The 275-nt window shown below is 57.5% G+C and overlaps 1 protein-coding gene across 1 annotated transcript in view; it reads left to right on the top strand.

The window, feature by feature from the left end:
• Positions 1 to 240: 240 nt before the first annotated feature.
• EMH_0093000 (uncharacterized protein) overlaps positions 241 to 275 on the top strand; it is a gene marked incomplete at both ends in the record, with an annotated part of 1,214 nt that continues 1,179 nt past the window's right edge. Inside the window, one exon of the mRNA XM_013501927.1 lies at positions 241 to 273. Coding sequence (XP_013357381.1) covers positions 241 to 273 — 33 coding nt within the window. The remainder of the gene's footprint in view (positions 274 to 275) is intronic.

Consider the following 275-nt stretch of genomic DNA (forward strand, 5'->3'; position numbering starts at 1 on the left):
GCAGCAGCAGCTGCAGCAGAAACAGCAGCAGCAGCAGCAGCCACAACAGCAGCAACAAAACCAGCAGCAGCCACAACAGCAGCAACAAAACCAGCAGCAGCAACAACCGCAGCAACAACAGCATCAAAAGCAGCAGCAGCAGCAGCAACAGCAGCAGCAGCAGCAGCAACAGCAGCAGCAGTAGCAGCAGCAGCAGCAGCAGCATCAGCAAGTGATAGATGTGTACCCGCTTTGGGGGGAATGGCTTCGCTCTTAGCCCATCGCCATCGGCCCGT

This window comes from Eimeria mitis, genomic scaffold (assembly GCF_000499745.2).
Source record: "Eimeria mitis Houghton genomic scaffold, Emh_scaff7896, whole genome shotgun sequence".
Taxonomy (NCBI): domain Eukaryota; phylum Apicomplexa; class Conoidasida; order Eucoccidiorida; family Eimeriidae; genus Eimeria; species Eimeria mitis.